General features: G+C 38.9%; 1 protein-coding gene across 3 annotated transcripts; it reads left to right on the top strand.

Moving 5' to 3' along the window:
* The first annotated feature begins 279 nt into the window (after positions 1 to 279).
* Positions 280 to 19922, top strand: parvb (parvin, beta). 3 transcript variants are annotated; one of them, XM_030425874.1, is made up of 13 exons: positions 280 to 635; positions 9407 to 9496; positions 9753 to 9823; positions 9920 to 10022; positions 13014 to 13154; positions 13854 to 13969; positions 14343 to 14401; positions 14585 to 14604; positions 15006 to 15067; positions 15274 to 15342; positions 15476 to 15577; positions 15676 to 15748; positions 17606 to 19922. In XM_030425874.1, exons 1-13 carry the CDS (start codon positions 530 to 532, stop codon positions 17680 to 17682), a joined length of 1089 nt encoding a protein of 362 aa, XP_030281734.1. In that variant the 5' UTR covers positions 280 to 529; the 3' UTR covers positions 17683 to 19922. The 3 variants fall into 3 exon arrangements, with proteins under 3 accessions (XP_030281734.1, XP_030281735.1, XP_030281733.1); XM_030425875.1 differs by lacking the exon at positions 280 to 635 and adding an exon at positions 2882 to 3605; XM_030425873.1 differs by lacking the exon at positions 280 to 635 and adding an exon at positions 3692 to 6825.
* The last annotated feature ends 338 nt before the right edge of the window (positions 19923 to 20260 follow it).

Raw genomic sequence — 20260 nt, 5'->3', positions numbered from 1 at the left:
GGCAACATCTTTCAAATAAACAGGCTAGGTTTTTTTAATAAAATGTTTTATAAGGACAACTTTTATTTATTTTAGGAGACTTGTCATTCCAAAGGTTATAATGCCAGATTTATTCATTTCGGGATGTATTTCATAGGCAGATTTTTTTTTTTATTAATTCATTCATTTGATTTCATATCGACTAAAATGGTGTTACACAGAGCTTTGGGAATACGATCAGTGGGGGTCTGTAAACGCATCATGCCTTTGGGGGGCGCTGTGGGGTGACCCGACAGTAAACACTGAAGCAGATGAAGCTGTTGACTCACATGGACCTGTGTGTGTGAGTCAGTCGGTCCGTCTGAATGCCCGACCTGCTCTGCTCCTTCCTCCTCCACTCTGCTGTGTGCCTGTGAATGTGTTAGTTCGGTGTTTTCTCGCTGTGATTGGATCGTACATCGGTGCCTGAATGCATCACGGGGAGGAGTGACAGTATTAACGGTCGCTAGAGAGAGAGAGAGTGAACACGCAAACGCATCACGTCTGAAAGATGTCTGGGACCTCTGCGACCACGCAGTCCGCTAAGATGAAGAAGGACGAGTCTTTCCTCGGGAAATTAGGAGGAACCCTGGCGCGGAAGAAAAAGGCAAAAGAAGGTGAGTGTTGTGTTTCGTTGTTATGATAAATCTGAGATAAAAAAAAAGGCCACTGTTTGCTCCCCTGTGCTGTGTTTCTGTCCATGGTGCTGCAATCACATGATGCACTATTAAAATATTCTCCTCTGGGACATCACCAGCACTTTCATCATGAGCTGTACACATGATTCACAACCCACAGTCATAGTGTGTCACCAGGTTTGTCTTCAGCTTATGGCTGCGTCTAACACTCTAACATAGGTTTCTTATTAGGAGTCCAATTGAAGGTGTCCTCATTAAGATATGTTGAGCTCTAGTGTTCATTCTGTGTGGTTTAAGGGTAAGAAACACTTGTAAGAAAGAGAGAGAGAGAGAGAGAGGAGACAAAGCCTCTTAGTGACTGCACAGGCATTTAACATGAGGTAATAAACATAAATAGATCATACAGTCAGTGACCGGTGACAGGAATGCAAGGTTATTAAGATAAAGCTCTAAGGGGATTTTCGTCTCTCTCCGTATTTTTGGAGATCAAATCCAAAACTTCTTTATAGTTTTTCTCCTGACCCAGTTTTCCAGTTGTTGCCCAAACTATTTCTGCCCTCCCACAGGCCAGACACTGTGTGGTAAAACAGACAGCTGCAAGGTTTAACGCCTCACTGTTTGTCTGTGTCTGAGTGTGTGTGTGTCTGTTTGTGTACCCACAGACATGTGTTTGTAATCTCCATTAAAGGAGGTCCGCTAGCAGGAGGACAGAGACATATTAATTGTTCAGGAGCCGCATTAAATTCCACACATCTCTGGGTAATCAAACTGTTAAAAATGTTAGTTTTAGCCTTTTAAAACTGGTGGGAAAAAATCATTGCCGTCAAATATTGTTAAAACTGAACATTTCCGGCTGATTTTAAAGGCTCACTTAAGTCCATTTATGTTACATTGGTGGATTGTTGTGGACAAACTACGTCCCAATGCCTGAGGAAAGGAAGAAGCAGTGGAGACTTCTGTATTTCATGCCAGATGGCAGCAAGGTGAACAGATTGTGGCTGTTGTGGGTGTCGTCTTTTAGTATCCTTTGGGCTCTGTGCAGACATCTCACTTCACAGATGTCACTGATGTTCTGTAGATTGGTACCGGTGATGCTCTGGGTGATTTAAATCACTCTCTGTAGAGCCTTCCTGTACTGGAGCATGCTCAAACCATTCGCGTTTGTGATGTTTCCAGTCAGGATGCTTTCTATTGCTCCTCTCTAAAAGTTAGAAGTAGAGCCTATTCTGTAGCACACGTTTTCTTTTCTTTTCTTTTACCAGGATGGTGACGTGTGAAGAAAATAATGATCAGTTGCAGCCATATTATTCATAAGAACAAGACTGCAGCAAGAATGGAGCGCGATTTTTCAGCCTTAAAGCTGCAGTTTGTAAGAATGTCGGTTGAAACCGTGAAAAAATTAAGTTGCCCATCCTTTTCTATAACACCACTCACAGCACGCAGTCCAGACTGCTAACTGCATGGCTAACTGAGCTAATTGCCTACCAGCAGCAACAGTCACATAGCAGGAGTAAACGGATTCTCTAGTGTTGTTCTGCCCCCTATTTGTTTGGAGATTGAATTCAAGAGGTGGTCGTTTCTTACATCGTGCACCTTTAAGGGGTTTCAAACAGAGAAACCCACAGACAGTTCAGCCCAGTGAGTTAATTAGATGATGACTGAGAGGTGGAGCCCTCGTGTAACGAGGTAATGAGAATAATTGTCTTCCTGCTTAATCTTGTGCCTGAAGCTTCACTCTGTCCCGTGAAGCAGATTTGCTGTTTGTTAACGTAACTTGGTGCAGAACTTCTCAAAACAAATATCACAAGTCTCATGGGCCTGAAACATGGATTTTGCTGGTTCTATTTGTCAGTATTATGGTTAGTTGAGTATATGTGAGCTTTTGGACAAAACAAGCACTTTTCAAATGTTACTAAGGGGATTTTTTCCCCACAGTGTATTCTTGATTTTGCAAACAAAACATTGATTTGAGAAAATAATCAGCAGGTCAGTCATTAATGAAAATAATCATCGGTTGCAACTCTAAAGTTTTAAGCATATTTTTTCTTAGATTTTTTTTTTACCCATATCATTAATTACATGATAACACAAATTCTTCTTTTATTAGTGAAACTTTCACTTACAGAAAAAAGTTATTTATAATTTATAAATTTTGTCAACATATGTCTGTAGGTCAGTACTGGAGGCGATGGATTCTGCAGCATGGGAACTCTGCAGTGCCCCCGTGTGGGGGGCAGTGCCCCCGTGTGGTCAAAGTGGGTTAAACCTCACATGATGCACAAGTTGTTTTAAATGTCGAAGAACTTTGTGATTTTAGAATTAGAAATCAGTATAAGAGGAGAGTATATGAGGTGCAGTCTTGCTAATGGAGCACAGCATGTGGCCTCACATGGCTGCTGTTGTGGTTTCTGTTACTTTTGGGTGTGGTGTCGTATCCTCTTTAAGAGGAACACCCAAGAGAGACGAGTCTTCACTGGAAAAGTTGCCTCACAACTGCTGAATAATCATTAATGGCTGAGATGGATTGTTCCCTCGGAAAGGGACTTACGGTTTCCTGAATTGTGTCGGCACTCCTTAGCAACCAAACATGTTTTAGCACAGAATTAAGAGCCTAAATGCTTTTGAAAATGTTTTAACAATGTTGCTAATGGCATTTCAACAAGGCATGAAAGAAACAGTCCAGGTTTGTGCGGTTTCAAACACACAGCGTGTTCATGGCTCTCTCTGCAGTGTTATCCTGATAACTGAAAGGAAGTCTGCGTTTCTTTGACAAGGCTCAGCTCTCTCTGTCAGCAGCAGGCAGAGCCGTGACAGTGTTAGTTTAGTAGATAAAGAGATGATGAGTATGTCACATCCTCAGTGTGTTATCGTTACAGTACAGTATACAGTATACACTCTGTAAATACAAAATATAACTAAGGGCAAGTTTTAGGATGGATGCTGATCATAGTAAGTCATCTGTTTGTTGCTATTTTGCTTTCAATCACGTATTTTATTGTGGCTACTTAATTTACAGTAAAATATAAAGTAAAAGTTAAAGTATATTGTGGATACATTTCTGTATTATAATGCATATACCCAAAAGATACAATTTAATCACGGTATGGTTTTACTAGACTCACTGGTATTTGGAACATTTCAGAAAACAAAAAAAAAAGTTAGAAGTGTATTTGCTGTTTCAGGCTGCAAACTGTTGAGTGAAGACAATTTTATTCATACCAGGGCCCATATAGTGATCAGTATAAGCTTATTAAGTAAGTTATGCCAATCTTCTAACCAATATTGTAACAAGAAATTATATTTGAGATAATCAACATTCATGCCGTTGCACAATTTCATCACCAGACAGCCCTGAAATGTTTGTTTTCCATCTACAACTCAGTCGCAATTCTTAAAAAACTTGATTTCAGAAAATCTTTGGTCTAAACCCAGAAACATCAATACCGGTAATAAATAGGAGCGGGCCAAAATATTGATAAGGAACTATATCGTATTGCAAGAAAAGGCGATAATACTTATCACCGATGGTGACAAATATTGCAATTTTTTTATAAAACATAATGTTTTTAAAAAAAAAAAAATAAACTTACTGAATTTACAAAAACAAATCTTGAAAAGATTTTAGTGGGGCATAGTTACTGTAAGTCAGACACCGCTGTGCTTTGAATACATAGGTAATTTGTACTTTTTGGTGTCTTGCACTGTACTGTTTATCACAGAATCGCTGTATCGTGATATTATCACAATCGTGGGCAATTTATCGTGTAGCGTTTCTCAGTGATTTCCACCCTTGGCAACATTTGACTCCCTTGGTCCTTGGACCCTTCATAAGAAAACAGACTTCACAATGTTTAAACACTGACTTGATTAAGGGAAGAGTTCAGGATATCACACAGTGGATGTTTTATGTACAGAGTGGGGAGAAGTAAAAGTGGTATCTGGATATAAAATTAAGAAGATAAAGAAACATATCATATCATGATCAGTAGATATTAGCTGTAATAAGTTAAGAGTTGGGCTGAGATGGTTAATATCTGCTGAAGACCCCCCTCAGTGAACACACTGTGTCATTTCCTGGCTGCTGTTACTCACTGGTGCCTGTGTTGGTGTAAATAACCAAAGCTATATTTAAGGTCCAGTCTGTCTTCTCCACACTGCTGCATTATTTATATCTCCCCCCTGTGTTCTGCAGTAAACCGCCTCCCCGCTCTCGGAAGCAGCGGAAGCGAACTACGATTTCAGTCGGCTTTCCGCTGTTTACATTGCTGCCTGATTACAGTCTGAGGAGCAAAAAGAAAATCTGACTATGTATTACAGCTCTTTTCATTTTGTCCTTTCACATTAAGGTATATAATGCCACTAAGGAGCTTTTGACATGAATTTGTCTAATGAAGCTGACATAGGAGAAACATTCTTGACTGCAGGCTTTGGTTTGAATTCAATTAGTGTAATTCTGTTAACAGGAATACAGCCGCTGCCTGATTGATTATCCGCTGCAGCAAAACATATTAAAGGCTCCGTTCAAATGCTCATTGAAACAAGTCGGTTCTCTTATGCTGCTGTGAAATAACAAGACTGTTGCTAATTTACCAGATTTAAGAACAAAAACATGAACTGGACATTGTTTGTGTGTGAAAATACTCCCTTTATACCAGCTTCATGCATTTATATGGGTATTGAATTGAAGGGTATGATTAAGTAAGGAAGCTTATGCTGAATTATTAGCTAAAGATTAGTGGAGAGGGGGCGGGATTAGACACATTCACACTTCCTCCCACTCCTTTTCGAAGACGTAATTATAATTAACTGTTTTCTTATGCAGTATTCTTTTGTTTGATTGTTTGTTTGTGGGCTTTAAAAAAATGTTTAAAATAAAGATTTCATGCAGTTCATTCAAAGGTAACCAGTCGCCACTAAATATGTGACTCAAGTCATTTGGTCCAAGTCTCAGGCAAAAGTCCTAAGTCATTTTGTCTTGGGCAAGTCAAAAAACTAAACTGTAAAGATAAAATTAAAAATTAAATTAATGAAGTTATTTGAGAAATCATGTCTGAAGTCAAGTTCTTAACTTCTAAGTTTCAAGTCTCAAGTCATTTATTCTTTGTCAAGTCAAGTTGCAAGTCATCAAAAAAGTGAGTCGAGTCAACTCAATAATATCTCCAACTGCAGATGTTTTTGAGATCCTTCATTCATTTCTTTGAGAAAAGGTATCACTCTAGACAGGTTTGGCAAATCACTTGTAAGAAAATGAATTTATATCTTAAGTTGTTTTATTGTTGAATCACTAAAACTGGTATTTTTTGATGAACTCTTTGTAATCTTTAATCTTTTTGGTCAATATTATTCGAACTTGTCTATCCCCAACCTTTAAAGTGCCACCAGGAGTCAAAGTGTCAAATTGCTGTTGTAAAATACCCCTACCAATGAAATTGAATCATGACATTTAAATCAAAAGTCAAATCGAATAATGGATTTGGAGAAACGTGACACCCTTACGATGATTTATCACGTTTAATCGATTAATCGTCTGGTCTTTAAATCGTCAGAAAAATGCTCATCACAGTTTCTCAGAGCCAGTGACGTCTTCATATTGCTTCTTTTGTCCAGACAACATTCCAAAATCTAAAGACTCTTCATTTACTGTACTATCATAAATGATAAAGAAAAGCTGTAAATCCTCACATTTAAGAAGCTGGAACCAGCTGGACATTTGTTTTGCCTGAAAAATGACTCTGTGTGAAATTAGTCAATCATCAAAGTATTTTATTTAGTGATTTATTTTCTTTCCCACGCCTAATCGATCAATCTACTAAGCATTGCTGAAATTGCTAGTGTGGTGCGTTTGTGTTCAGCATTAACATATATATGTGACGCACGTGTGCGCACACACACACACACACACACACACACACACACACACACACACACACATACACACACTCCCCTCAGCGTCTCCTGTAACTGGATCGCAGAGGTGGGGTGGAGGGTTGTGACAGAAATAAACACGTGATGACGCCCCGGCCACTGCTCAGTCCCTCAGACACCGATTCACACACACACATACACACACCCACACACACTCTACCTTTGCTGCCATCGGGGGGGAATCCGGAGGTTTATACCGGGGACATGGCGGGACTGCTCTGTGGGACCAAGAGGAAGAAACAAGGTAAACTGTTTTAATGCTGAGGAACGTGGAAGTGGAAATGGGGAAGCAGGACCTGTAACCTCAGTGCACTGTAGGTTAATGTCCAGCAATGTGTTGGTTTGGTTGTTGTAAAAGGTCGGCAAGAGGTAAGTACTGTGAGACACTGTTGAATGTGTATTTAACATTACAAGATTGCCTGTGTTAATATTTATTTCCATGTGTTATTCCACTGTAACAAATGAATTACTTTGTATAATTTGAGCATTTTCACTCCCATTTTTCTCGGCTGTGTGAAGTGCCAAAGCCCTTTCCAGCTCGGTGCAACGCAGCAGTAATGCAGTCAGATGGACACGGAGGGAGGAAGCTGCACAATTATGATGAAATGCAGCAAGCTCGCTCAGTAATTACAAAGCAAACTGCTGATCTGTTGTGAGATTCAGGGCTCGAGCTGTATTCACGCTGGATCAGATAGGAAACCTTTAGGGACCCCTCTTCTCGGGGTAAATACGTATATCCTCTCTTTGTACATGCTTTGAAGTGACAATTTTGTACACACTGTACCATAAACACGCTGTTCTAGACTTTCTTTCATCATGTCCTTAATTATGATATTGATTTGACATGCAAAAAAACAGCTTATGCGGCCATTTTTCCTATTTCTATTCTCGCTTTGGTTCTCCATGCAGGTTTTTATAAATAGCAAAGTCAATGACATGATAGATTTGAGAGCACTGATTGTGGTCCAGCCTGTTGCAGGTCTGGCAAATTGAAATGCAGGATCATAAAAGCAATGTGGCCGTTAGGGGAAGAAAGCCTTTAAATCCCTGGTGTGTCTCTCTAGTCAGAAGTGAAAGCGAGTAAGCAGAAATGGATTTTACCCGAAAGCCAGAGAATCAGAGTGTGTGTTACTTAGTGTGTATCTTGTCTCCTCTGGTCACCTGTAATGTTCTCAGTTTAAGACAACATTTTTATTCTAGTGTTTTGAGTATCCTTTAAGTTTGTCACACTTAAAGTACTTGACGTTTAGACAGTGATGGACACTGACACCCCAGAACTACAAAATGCCTCACTAAGGCAACAAAATAAACCAAGACATAAACTCAACAGGGAAAAAACATGAGCTCAGATAAGGAAAAAATAGGAAAGGCTCACTGATAAAAGTATGTTAGATCACTGACTCAGCCGACCAGATTTCCGTAGACAGATAGATTCAGAGCCTTGAGACCCTGATTGCAAAGGGTATGTCCCCTATAGTTTTTAGCCAGGCCTCCTGAACAGACAAAAGACCTTGTATGTGGCGTGTACGTTTTCTGGTCCGATATATAGCGGGGAGACAAGCCATGAAAGCCTTCAATGTAATCAGGGAAATCTTAAAATGTATTCCAAAAGGCACTGAGAGCCAGTGAAACGACACCAACGCAGGAGTGAAGTGTAGCGGAAAGGAAAAAACCTTAAGAAAACCGTAGGAAGTGTCAGACGAGTGACAGCTCAGCACCGAATCTCTTGATACATGTTGTTCACAAGCTGTGTCTGATGCGTCTGCAACTCACAGCTTGACAGCAACACCCATCTATGCAAAGTGGTGCTCCCAAGGGGGGGACAGGCGATGCAACTGCCGGCAACCCCACTACCCCCCCCAGTCGCAAGTTTCAGATTGTGCTACACTACATTTTACTACATTTAGAGGTAATAGTCTAGTATCTAGTATTCTAATAAATCTCCTGAAGATAGAAAGTTAAAAGTTGGCATTTTGAGCATGTTAAAACCTGAAAATGCACTGTCTCTCAATTTCCTGAATGTCTTGCCCTTATTTAAAGAAGAAATATATCATTCAGAGTATAGTTATTATTACCATTATTAATCATGATAATGATTTATAAATTACCTCTGTTGCACAGGTTATGCATCAAATGGAACCACGTACTTCCCATAGAAGCAATTCATCACGACATTTACAATAAAATGAGGATGTGCACATTTTACAAGGGTATATTATTAACATTTTATGAGAAGTAAGTGTTGAAAAGTCATATCTAGAAAGATTACGACACCTTTTTTATTCCACGCCTACGTTACCCACAAGGCAACTTGAGCACTAACAGCGCTGTTCAGATCCAGGTCTGTTAGACTCGAAGCGGCTAATGTAGCCTTGAGCTTGCAAGCCTAAAGCAAAGATGAAGAGCATCCTCCAGAGGTCTGGTCAGCTCACTTCTTTCTAGCTCCACACCAAACGATTGTAGTCTTCTGACAGAACTGACACTGACTCAGGGGATGTCACTTATCAGACTTGAAATAGCTTCCTCTGAAGCCACAACATTTTTAATACAGCTTTTCTCACATTTGTCATGGTGCCCCAAAGACCTGTTAACCGACTTTGTTGTGTATAGCTGGTGGAATTCCCCTTTAAGATTCTGAGGAGACTTCCAATTTGTGTGGCTCTGACTGTTACTGACACTACATCAAGGCAAGACAATTGCTTCCTCGCTCTGTCCCTAAACTCAGAGATTATAAATGCATATTAATTTACATTTACATAACAAGTGACTAAGTTACTTGCTTGTTATTTAGTTTTACGGTTATGTGTGTGTGTTTGTCTTTCTAGTTAGTGATCTTCACGAGGAGGGGAAGAATGCCATCAACGCTCCGATGCTTCCCACGGGGACAGACATCCATCCAGAGGACACACTGCTGGGTACACACACACACACACACACACACACACACACACACACACACACAGAGGTTGCAAAGGTCTCAATGTGAATATGTTGACACCGGTGACTAATTTGAACAGTGGAGGAGCAGGAAATGAAAGTGGGAGGTGTCGATCTCGTCATCATGTCAACCACTGTTGACATACAGTAGGAACATTGTATGTGTGTGGCTGTATCCAAAATACATTTGAGTGTCACTGACTGTCATAATGTATCTCAACATATCTCCATCAGAGGAAAACGCCGAGAGGATCATGTTGGATCCGACATCACGGGAGAGTCTTAAATTCAAAGATCTTCTGAAGGTGGTTTGGTTCACATTTTGCACATCATCGTTGCAGTAAAAAAAAAAAACAGCACATGTAAGAGGACATTTTCATTGTAATATGATGTGTTTCCAGGTGCTGATCGACTGGATCAACAGTGAGCTGGAGGAGGATAGGATCATAGTCAAAGACCTGGAGGAGGACTGTTATGACGGGCAAGTGCTGCAGAAGTTATTTGGTAAGAAATTGGTTTCTTTGGCATCTCAACTCTCACAACATTTTCATTTGCACAGCTTCTGGACGCCTTCCACTTGGTCATGCATGAAAATCTGCAATATTATCAGTAGGAGAAAGTATATAATTAATTCAGTCGGTCAGCATAAAGTTTGTTGGATGTGCAGTATGAAATATGAATGAATATGAATATTAACTAACAACATATTTGTACAACAGTCTTCACCATCTATTCAGAAAAAGGTCAAAGTCATTTTAAAGAAATTTTCAATATTACTTGCAGCCTGTGGCTCCAGTATAAACAAGGGCTCAGAAGAAAAAACATCTTTTAAACGATCTTCAGCTCATGCAATTTACGTGATATAACGAGGGGATTGGTTTAACATCTGAGTGGATCATTGCAAAGGAAAAAAAACATGCATAATGGCGCATCAATAGGGCATAACTCCTACAGGGGCTGAAATTATGAAAATACTGCATAAAAGGCATAACAACAAGTCTTGCAAACTTTTCGTCGATTAGAGAAACAGTGAGTTCACAAGAATTTGTGAGTGAAGTTAAACCAGTCTTGACTCATCCTACAGTAGTTAGCCACACTTTTAATTGTGTGCAGTAGCAGAGGTGGCAAAGTACACACATTCTTTACTAAGTACAGAAACTTTTGTAAAAAAGAAAGTGAAGATATTTGTGTTCAAATGTAGGAAGTAAAAGTACAAAATAAATCCTCAACTACAGAGACCCGAAAAAAACTACAGTACAGTGAGAAAGTTTTTTTGTACTTACTTCCCACATCTGTGCAGTAGCCAAATTCACAGCAAACCAAACTTCACGAAAAAAGGAGGCGATATTAAAAAACTTTGTAGCAAGAAGTAATGTACTGTTAGTCACTATCGTTCTTGAATATGTTGATCACACTATTATCTAATGATCATTACCACTTTTCCTGCACATGTTTTAGACTGAAGTTGTTGTATTGTGTACTGAACATATCAGGCCCTTTTTGTCATAATTTGGCACCAGAACCAGCAGGAGCTAGTTTCAACTCTAGGTGTTAAAGTACAGTACAGTACAGTACAGTTAAAGTGCAACAGGCTCTCCTTTATTAATCAAAATGTCCTTGTGCTCGCTGCAAATCACACCTCTGATGGTCAGTAAACCTGATTAGTGATTTAAGACTTCCTGTAGCATGATCTCATTTCTCTGTGTGTCAGCTGCACATGAGAAACATCTTAATTTGTGACATTAGCAGCAGTAAACTGGATTCACAATATGTATTCACCAGTTGCTGCTCTAAAGTTTCAGAGTCTTCGGTCTGTCGGTGCTTCCGCCTTGTGTCTGTAATGTGTTACAGCAGAGTGATATCTACCAAGGCATGCTGGCAACTACTGATGTTCAAGAGTCAAATCTGTTTGCCATACTCCATGTAATGTCACTGCAACAGTGGCAATAACAAAAACAAACAAAAAAACGTACGCAGTTAATGAAGGGATTTAGTTAAAGGGCACCAGAATCTCAGACGAAAGCAAGTGCTTGAGTCTGTGCTCAATAATGTAATGTTATAACATGCTGCTCATGAAACTTGGATCAAACTGTAAACAAACTAAAGCAGTAGAGATCAAATTTGAATCAAAAGTCTACTAATTGTCTAATAATCACTGTAGTAGTGTACAGCCTTTTTTTTCCACTAAAAATGTATTCAGTAACATACTATTTTAGCATGTCATGATTTAATACCACTTTGCACCAGCAAGAGGCGATATTTCGATAGCACCATAAAGTTTCAGCCGGCAGATACATGCCAGCATAATAAATGAACAAAATAAATTCCTGAAATGTTGAGAAATTAATATTCTTTCTAAACTCGGTTTGCTTTCCTTACAGGCCAGGCCTCTTTAACCGAACAAAGATGAGCTCATCAAAAAACAGACATCATCAAAAGTTAAAAGTTACATAAAACAAATGTGTAAGTCTTTGCTCCTTAAAGGCGGAAAGAAAAACACACACTGCTCATGAATCATAATTCATCAAACTGTAAAAAGGCAGTGCAGATCAAATATGAATCAATATTCTGTCACTTAATAACTTCACTTAGTCTAACTTGTTGTTTGCCGCTATTTAAATCTTCAAAGTCCTATATTTAACTGTCAAATTCACGTGTTTTTCTGCTCCATCTCCGTCTTCAGCACCTCATATTCTCATCGCTACACTTCCTTCCTTCCTCTTCTTCGTTGCTCCCACTTACAGTCCCCCGTGAAAAAACACTGGCTCATTATTGCAGCCTGACAAAGTGTCTCGTCAGCTGTCAAACATTTACGAGAATAAAACATCAAGAATTTGCATATTAATTCACAAACGCTGGCTCATGCATAACAGAGCTGTCACTTGGTTGCATACGCTGCAGAAGTGTCATGAACAACATCTTAAAACACACCGCAGGAAACACTGTGCTGTTGAAGCCTTTTTCGGTTTTCTCGACCCTTTATCACTTTTGCACCTCATGTAATCTCAGGCTTTTATTGCATCAGTGCCTGTTTTAGATTCCCCCCCACTTTTTTTTAATCAGTGGTGCTGGGTTCTTCTTTTTTTAGTATTTGGAGCCACACACTTCAGATAAGCCTCCTAAATCCTCTTTCTTATTATTGCTTAAAGCAGTGAAGTCTCACCCAAGTTCTCAAGATCATCACGTCTTTGCTTTCCAACGACACAAAACCCAAACTTATACAGGCATGAAATAACAATTATGTTGTACTTTTTAGTTTGAATCACTTATTGTATATTGATTTTATGCAATTAAGGGATTTTTTTTACTAATTGACCCAATGTGAATTTCTGTCCCCTTTTAATCTGTATGAGATGTTATTGCTTACTTGCAGCTTGTATACCTTTTCAGAACAAACACATTTCTGCTGCAAGACACTTTGTACAATTATTCACGATTCTCCTCCGTGTATGGAATGTCTTTGAGCTGATATCTCATCTCTGTCTCTGTTGACAGAAAAGTTGTCAGGCAGGAAGCTGAACGTGGCCGAGGTGACCCAGTCAGAGATCGGTCAAAAGCAGAAGCTTCAGACGGTCCTGGAGGCCGTCAACGAGCTGCTGAGGCCCCACGGTTGGACCATCGAGTGGAATGTGGACTGTGAGTATTACATCGACTTCAGTGACGTCGATGCTTAAATTGACACTCCAGCAATTAAGTAGTGCACTTGAAATAAACTGGATGAAGCTTCCAGTCTATAATATGGGTCAAAGCATACTGGATAAGTGAATTGCACTTTTTAGTATGACTTTTGGGTACTTTTACCTTCCTCTAGATTATCCCTCCCACCTAAATGCCAACTTCTTTCCTTTAACTTTACATCTCCACATTGGAAGGACTTCGTAACGCAGGGTTTGTGTTTGAAATTAAGAAGAAGTCTCAAGTCCAAGCCAAGATAACTTTGATGACATCATAATGACATCATTGAGGTTATTTTGTGAATCTTCTTAGAGCTCCTCTATATCCTTAGAAGAGTTTGAACTGTTTTTACTCAGGGCAAGCAACCTGGACTTTGAAGAAGTGTAAAATGGTGGAATGCCCCTTTAACACATAATTGACCCTCTCAGAATTTGCATCACAGATGAAGAGTATTTAAACCTGCACAGACTTTTTAAGGAACTCTATAAACAAACACTTAAATTAATTCTCGGTTCATTAACTCCTCGTTTGCATCTTTTTTCATTTTCCTTCTGTCTGTGAAAAAAGCACCAACTGTTACCTTTTATCTTCAGTGAAGTGCTCACATCTCTGTTGTTAGCTTGCCGCTGACGGTCCTCTCTTTTTAATTTACTGTCGCAGCCATCCATTCAAAGAACCTGGTGTCGATCGTCTACCTGCTGGTGGCTCTCGCGATGCACTTCCAGGCGCCCATCAGGCTGCCCGAGCACGTTTCCGTACAAGTGGTGGTCGTCAAGGTAAAGTGACTCATCAAGCTGGCATTCATCATGATCATGTGCAATGAAGCTGGGATGGATACAAAGGTGCACAGGGTTATTTATTGTTTATTTTTACATAACCAAGTTACAGACCAATAACCTGTAACAAGTAATGAAAAATATAACCCAAAATTTAAATTAATCAGTCTAATACAGTTATTTTATCTAAGAAATTGCCTTATGAGGAACCTTAAAACAACACAACACCTGTCTAGTATCTGGTCCGTTCATGGCTAAATCTTTTTCTCATCTTCCAGTATCTTGTCGGTACATTCAGTTTTCATAATGTGCATCAACAGTTCTAGTTATCGTCTTGTGTGTTAACGGAAGCATTTTCGTTTTGTTTGAGCAGAAACGAGAGGGCATCCTGCAGACTGCTCTTGTGACCAAGGAGCTGACGAGCACCACAGAGTACGTGTTTATACAGTTTCCTTCATGATTAGATCCACAGTCATCCTTTTTTTTTATATTCATGATAATAATAACATATAATATTATATAATATTATATATATGATAATAAATATATGATAATATTTATTGTGGTGTGAGAATAGTTTTTCAGACTGTGACTAATCTGTTTTTTATTTTTCAGAATGATGATGGGAAGATTTGGTGAGTCACGGCCACGTATCTTATTATAGCATTATAGAAATGTTTCTTTATTTATCTGCTTGAAGGAATAGTTGAACATTTGGGGAAATTTTGTTTTTTCACGTAATCATCAACATGAATTGAACACAGAAGACATAATGGGATAACTAGTGAGGTGTAGAGGTGCAATTAGGTGGCTTTTTTTAAATTTTATTTTGCCTTTGGATAGAGCCAGGCTCGCAGTTTCCCCCTGTTCCAAGTCATTATGCTAAGCTAAGCTAACCATGTGGTGGCTGTAGATTTGAGAGGAGTATCGATTGTCTTTTTTAAATCTAATCTTGTTGATGCCTCTAATATTCCTCAAAATGTTATACCATTCCCTTTTGCGTTCATAACCTTTGAATTCCTTCTTTTTAAAACAGAGAGGGACGCATTTGACACTCTGCTGGATCACGCACCTGACAAGCTCAACGTAGTAAAAACGGTATGAGAGACCTTTTCCTTTGCATGATAAAGGCTAGAATAATACAAATGATGATATAATTGTATGGAGGTTAAGAACAGCAGTGCATTTTTTAATGCCATCTCGGTATCACAAGTCAACTATTGAATGATCTACACAAAATCAGCTTTGTTATCTCAACATAATCAACCTGTTAAATATTAATATTTCTGTGTTCATGTTTCTAGTCTCTCATCACCTTCGTGAACAAACACCTGAACAAGCTGAACCTGGAAGTTACTGAGCTGGAGTCTCAGGTAAGATTTATGATAGTGTATAATGTTTCGATTTTTAATTCTCACATATTTTTTTCGAATCTGAGCTACATCCTCGGTTTTTAATATTTAATGTGCTTAAGATCCTCATGCAGTCTGTATTGTTTGTGTGCAGTTTGCTGATGGGGTGTATCTGGTGTTACTGATGGGGCTGCTGGAGGACTACTTCGTCCCTCTGTACAACTTCTTCCTCACACCTGAGAGCTTCGAACAGAAGGTGAGCACACCCTCAAAAAGAGAAACCTGTCAGTGAGATTGGAGGATTTTTTTTGCCGCTGATCAAAACATCGAGTTTTCCCTTTTGTGTCCACTCAGGTTCACAATGTGGCGTTCGCCTTCGAGCTGATGCAGGATGGCGGCCTGAAGAAACCCAAAGCCAGACCAGAAGGTATTTTATAGACGTATATTGTGGAAATATTTCATTATAACAAGAGCAGATAAAATACATATAACGTGGATTTCCTGGAGAAGATTTTATTGAGGCTAGGAGGAGATTATGAGTCTCTTGCACTGATGGGGGACAGTTTATAAAGGTTTTTTAATGGTTTGATGTCCCTCAGTCATATTAACTGTTGTCCAGTAGGAGGAAACCTTGCCTCAGCCTGAAAACTCGCTACTGGATGGATGTTGCTGAGTTAATTCAGCCCTGAGCTGCACATTGTTTTCCAGTTATAATCAATATTACAGAATTTAGTTAAAACAAAATCAGTTATGGCTCACTGGCTTTTGTGATGATTGTTGGTTAGGGTTTCCTATTTTCTATTTCACAGACTTGTATTTTATTGGCCAATTATACTCTTCACACCCCCCGTGGAGATAGATATGCTATTTGAGTACATTTGGAAATAGCTTTTAGAGGCTTACTTTACTGAAGCATTCAGACTGATATCAGACACCCCTTGTTTACTTTGATCCACAGAACATGAAACTGCATTTTTTTTTTCTAATGTAAATCAATAACTGCACTTCTAGATACATTATGTTTAAGACGATAAGACCTCTCTCTTGTATATACTTACATAATTCTGAGAGCTACTTTACTTTATATTCTGTGTTGTGCTATTTTTAACCCTTACTGTGGCCATATTTACATTTTGCTCCACATTATTGACCCATATTTCTCCCTGTTCTGTGTCTTGTTATCATCCTTTTTAAATGACCTATATTCTACTACTTAACACATTTCTATATTCCCTTTGCTCTCTGTTTTTATTATTTTCTTTGACCCAAATTGCTCTTTAATTTATCATATTATTCTCCCTAATTCATTATCCCTGAAATATGGACAGTCCTTAGAGATGAAAACTAAACATTTTACTGCACAGTTGTGTCCCTGATGTGAAATATTTGAATTTTTAACCAGCATCAACTAAAGAAGATTCAAAATATGTAAATATTGTTTCTCTCCACACTGTAGCCTATTATGCAAATGCCTGTTCCTTCTGTAAACATTTTACTGACTAAGCCAAAAAGGAAACAGTTCCTTCAAGATTTTTCAATTGATTGGTAATTTTTGCTATTATCTTTAAAGCTGCAAAGCTGAAGTCCAACGATAACAGGGGTTCTGCTTAGCGCCCACGTTAGAAGAAAACGCAGCAAAAGTGCTCGCTTGGATGCTTCTGTGGTCGATGAAACATGATAAAGTGCCTTTTAGGGTGGGAAAAATGCGACAAAAAGCTCTCTAGGGTGCCCCTCCAGTGGATGAAACATGATGAAGTGTCCTCTAGGCTGCAGCTGCACCCAAGCTAGCAAGGGAACACAGATGATCAGGATCTTAAGAAGTCCTGTTTTAAGGGGTGATGCATTGGTGTCATGCTTGAGTCTCTTAACAAAAAACTACTTGTGTCGAGAAATTACACCAAACAAAGACTTGTGTAGTACACCATGTTACTGACACAGAGAGCGGAAAGTGTTTTTAATAGAGTCACTCCTGGTATAAAATAATATATATATGATATATGATATATAATATATAATGATAATCATTAGCAAATTCCTGCTATTTTAGGCTTTTTAATTCCCCAAATTATGAATAACCTTTTCAAGGAGAGTGGCCCAACAGCAGCCATAAAATAAGCTTCTGCACTGTAAATGAATTTATGGCTCACAGCCCATTTAATTTGTGCTAAAGTGTTCCAAGGACACAACTTTTCTTTTACAACTAACATGTCAAAGGTCTACATTTTCTTCCTTAAACAATTGATCAAACTCTAACGATCCCTGCTGTCTCAATTTTGTTTTCCAGATGTCGTCAACCTGAACCTCAAGTCCACCCTCAGAGTCCTCTACAACCTGTTCACCAACTATAAAAACTCCGACTGACTTTTCTCAGTTCCGACCCCCTGATATCACCTCGAACACCTCCCTGTGCCTGCGCTGACATTATGCGTAATAGTCTGGACACTGGAGCAGATCATCCGGGACTGAAAGCCATCATTATGTGGGACTTAAAAAGACCCACGGGGAGTAGCCTGAAAAAGACTCTGAATGTTAGTATTTTATCTTCCCCAAATGTCAGTATTTATTTATTCCTTCCTTAAATGTTAATGTAACCCAGGAAACCCTGCAACCTTTAGCCTGCATTTGAATACACAGCCGTCACGGGAATAATGTATGAGGGCATAATGTTAGAACTGGAAAACATTTGTGTGTGAAACTCAACTCTGCATCACAGAATATTTAGGAAAGTTGGACGAGCTGTTATATATATTATATAGTATCTAAAAATGCTTTATGTACTTTGTAAAAGAATAGTTTACCATTTTGGGAAATACACGTCTTCTCTTTCTTGAAGATAACCACTCTCGTTCTGTAAGCTAATCATTAAGCTAAACGTTAGAGCCAGCAGCTGGTTAGCTCAGGTTAGCATAAAGGTTGGAAACATGCAGAAAATTGTAGTCTGGTTCTCTCAAGCTCGCTTAATACTTTATATCTTATTTTTGTTTAATCCAATTTAAAAACCAACCTATCAAAATGTCAAGTAGCTGCAGAAGCAGCAGATAAGTGTTTTGGGGCACCAGACCTAACCATTATTTTATGCCTTTTGAGGATTATTCACGCACTCAAAACCTAATTGAACCTACACTATACTGTAAAAAACTACAGTAACACACAGATATTGCCTTTGGATAATGTTTATGAATTCAAGGGAAAAATGCATTATCTACCACCATTATCTAGGCTAGGCTAAAAGACTTAGCTTTCTTGTTCATTTTAGCTACATTTTGATTATTATATGTCAATACCATATATAAATGACTGTTTCATACAGCAAAAAAAAAAAAAAAAAACCCGCTATAGATACATTTTGTTTTCAGCCTTAGCTAAGGCTAGCCCTTTGCTATCTCACCAGCTAGCTTTTAGATGATATAACTCCCTTTCTTTAGCTATTAAGTTAGCTGTGCTGGAGTTGTTGCAAATTTCTAAAGTAGATAATTCTATGGCATGATATCTTTATATAGGAACAGATGTCAGATTCTGGTCTAAAGGCTGACCAAATAGTCTACTCTACTCTACTTGTAGGGACGAGCTGTTTCCCCCTGCTTCCATCTTAATGCTAAAATAAGCTAACTATTGGTTTGCTGTTTCTTCATATTTAATGGACACACGTGATCGATCATAACACTATCTGTACTTGGAATAGGCAGGGTTTAAACTTCAAGTAGCCTCAGTAGTGTGTAGCTGAGGTGGAAGTGAACTAACTGAAAGTTAAGTTAAGCCTGATATTGATATGTATGGATCAAAAGTTGCTATATTATTATTTATTAGAAAACTATTTACATAATACCATCAGACTTGAGCCACAGATCAATAAAAAAAAATAAAAAAATCACACTATTTACAGTGAACGTTTTTTATGACTTGAACTACATTCAGCTACCCTATGAATTTTCTCTCATCATAAAGACGGTTATTGACACATTTTACTCAGATTACTCTTTATTTTTACCGGATACGCGGTTCAGGAGAGCACCAGCTCCTATCTTAACATCTAACTTGTGAAAAGAAAGTGAATAGCCTCAGCATCTTTCCCAAAATGTTTAACTATTCCTTTAACAAACTGCTCTGTATTGTGTATAATGTAGCCCAATGTTTGAAAATGCTTTGTATATTCTATAGCCATATAAAGGCTAAATACTATAATCCATTTTACAGCTGAGGGAACTGTGAACGGTTCTTGTTTACTCTAATCTATGCACACCACTTCTTAAAGCCATATTTGAAGCTGATGCTGTTACCGCCTGCCTTAAGTGCATCGAGCTCTCGTCGTCCCAGGAGATCCCCAGTCAGAGCATCTTCGTATTGACCGCCCTCTTAGAAGAGTCTCCCAGGTGGCCTGGAGTTCTCCATGCTCTCCTCTGAAGCAGACCCGGCCCCGCGGTGCCACCTGGAGACCTGCTAAGATGTACAGTGCAAGACTACTCATCCATTTTCGAGCTGGAGCTAAATTATTGAGAGTGGATGAGTCAATCTGAACTGCGCTCATGCTGGACGTGTCACCCTGTGCAGTTTTTTTTTTTTTTTTTATCTTGCCAATCAAGAAATAAATGCCTGGAATCAAACGGAATGAGAATTTCATTTTACTTCTTACTTGTGTGATAGGTTAGATTTGCTTTGGCTTTTGAGCGAGATTGGCTTTGGAACAGCCAATTCCTGCAATTTGGGTTTAGCTAAAGGAATTATGGGTTTATTTTAGGCCTTTATTTTCTTGTCTCTTTCCTTTGTTGCTATGGTAACCTTCCACATCCCCCAAATTGCCCCTTCGTCTGGCTGATGGGTGGTCTTTTCTCTTTTCTTCAACAAGGCTGGCGCACATAGCCTATAGAGCCTGTTGTGAGCTTGTTGTGCGGTCCTCTCTATCTCTTTATTTTTCTTTTCTTCTGGTGTGTTTGTTGGAGGA

The sequence above is a fragment of the Sparus aurata genome, chromosome 8, assembly GCF_900880675.1.
Source record: "Sparus aurata chromosome 8, fSpaAur1.1, whole genome shotgun sequence".
Lineage (NCBI taxonomy): Eukaryota > Metazoa > Chordata > Actinopteri > Spariformes > Sparidae > Sparus > Sparus aurata.
This window is presented reverse-complemented; position numbering and strand designations above follow the sequence as displayed.